Source organism: Gossypium hirsutum, chromosome D02 (genome assembly GCF_007990345.1).
Source record: "Gossypium hirsutum isolate 1008001.06 chromosome D02, Gossypium_hirsutum_v2.1, whole genome shotgun sequence".
Classification (NCBI taxonomy): Eukaryota; Viridiplantae; Streptophyta; class Magnoliopsida; order Malvales; family Malvaceae; genus Gossypium; species Gossypium hirsutum.
Genome location: NC_053438.1, coordinates 69,687,293 through 69,689,310, shown reverse-complemented (window position 1 = coordinate 69,689,310; position 2,018 = coordinate 69,687,293). Strand labels below are relative to the sequence as shown.

General features: G+C 36.6%; 1 protein-coding gene across 1 annotated transcript; it reads right to left on the bottom strand.

Annotated features, from left to right (window-relative positions):
• Positions 1 to 290: 290 nt before the first annotated feature.
• Positions 291 to 1,611, bottom strand: LOC107908890 (uncharacterized protein At4g06744). Its single transcript, XM_016836177.2, has one exon. The coding sequence runs from the start codon at positions 1,585 to 1,587 to the stop codon at positions 346 to 348; it is 1,242 nt and encodes a 413-aa protein (XP_016691666.2). The 5' UTR covers positions 1,588 to 1,611; the 3' UTR covers positions 291 to 345.
• Between the last annotated feature and the right edge of the window lie 407 nt (positions 1,612 to 2,018).

Sequence of the window (2,018 nt, the reverse complement as noted above, 5' to 3'; positions counted from 1 at the left end):
GAATAGTTCTAAATATTTTATGAGCAGATATGATAAATCATAATTAAAAATTAATTATAATTATTATATTTTTCTTTTGATTTTGAATTTAGAGTTTATATTAATTATTATGTTTAAAGTTTGAGTTTAGGGTTTAGAATTTATACCATCTTTCATATTTTAGGTTTAAAGTTTTGGGTTTATATTTAAATAAAATTATTAGTATTTATTTATAAATTCTTTATATTTTTTATTTACTAGTGATGAAATATCGTTTTCACCGATAACAAATAAAACTTATGCATCAAGGATACATCAAATATTCACCCATATTAGTAAAAACAAAGGAAAAAAAAAACATAAACCTTAAAACTTGTGTCTTGAAAGAGTCTTGTAAGTAACAGGTGCTTTCATGGTCTTGGCTTTGGACCCTTCCCAATGATGGTGATAACCATCCTTGCAGGGTATGATTTTATACGTCTCAGGGTACGGGCAAAACCTAATGTACTTCAAGTAGAACTCTGTGCATTCAAGCAACGATCTTTGATGGGGAAGATCAGGGACACAGTTCTGTGTCATGTCAAGAATGCCATTTTTTATCAGCTTTCTGCAAGCAGGACCAACTTTAGTGAAGTAATTACCCGACAACGTCAAATTCTCCAAGTTGACAAGCGCACACAGTTCTTCAGGCACTTCCCAGTAAAACAGGTTATTAGCCAAGTTGAGCAGCTCGATCTTGTCCAAACAGGACAGTGAACATGGCAATGGACCCGTTAAAAGGTTGTCTTCAACGTCAAAGAGCTTGAGTTCTTTTAAAAACCCTACTTCGTAAGGAAGACAACCTGTTAACTTGTTGTTCAGCAGTAGTACTTCGATCAATGTCATGTTGAGGTTGCCGATACCTCGTGGGATCGAACCGGTTAACTTGTTGTTAGCCAAAGTGAGGTAACGAACCGGTGTTGAACCGAAGTTTTCCGGTAGTTTGGCGGTGAAATCATTGTTGTTAATGAAGAGTACTTCGAGTGCTTGGTTGAAAATTTCGGGAGGGACCGAACCGGAGAATAGATTAAAACGGATGTCTAGAAACGACAAATCTTTTACGCCAATGACCGTCATCGGAAATGTACCGGCGTGCACATTGTTACTTACGTCCAACTCATAAAAGTACTTGAGCTGCGAGACGTCTGGTATGGACCCGGCAAACTTGTTGGAGTTTGCATGGAAGATAGCAAGGTCCGGCAACTTATCGATGAAACCTTCGAGAGTCGGTGCACCTAACAAGAAACCATTGAAGTCAATGCCGGCGAGGGCAATGGCGGACAAGTTATCAGGCGGGTTATCACAGTAAAAGCCCGTGTAGTTACATATGTCACCTCCAACCCAATTTCCAGTCCGGTTAAGTGGATCTTCCGTGATGGTTGCCTTGAACGCTTGGATTACAGGGTAAACAACGGCCAGTCTCCGGTCTTTAAAGATTAACTGTTGAGTCGAGACACCAAATGGTGACGGCGAACTTATCGGGCTGATATCGGAACCATTCTGGCATAAAACGGAGACGAAAAAGTAAAGGAATAGAAAGGAAATGGTATTGTAAGTTAAAATTTCCATTTTATTAAAAGTGAAACAAAAAACTTTGCAATTGGGTATATATATATAATGTTATATAATGGGGTTAGTGTGGTTGTTGAGTATCATTGTCGAAATGAAAATGTATTCATATGGGTTCTATTAGTGGTAGTGGATATGAAAGATGGTTCATTATAAGTTTATATGGTTCACATTGGTTTTGGTAGGTGAAATTTTGGTTAATGTCTCGTGATTTTTGAGATCTTGAATCTATTTAAAGCTTGGGATTTTAAGGATTTGTTATATGTTATGGGTCTAATCTACTTTTAACATTTTGGTACCTCAATTTCAAAAAGTTATAAAATGATTATTGAACTATTTGAAAGTTTTTATTTTAGTCATTGAGCTATTAGAATCATTGCTATATGGTCTTCTTTGTTCGATTGTCTCCATCAATCGGAAGCTCTCGTTCT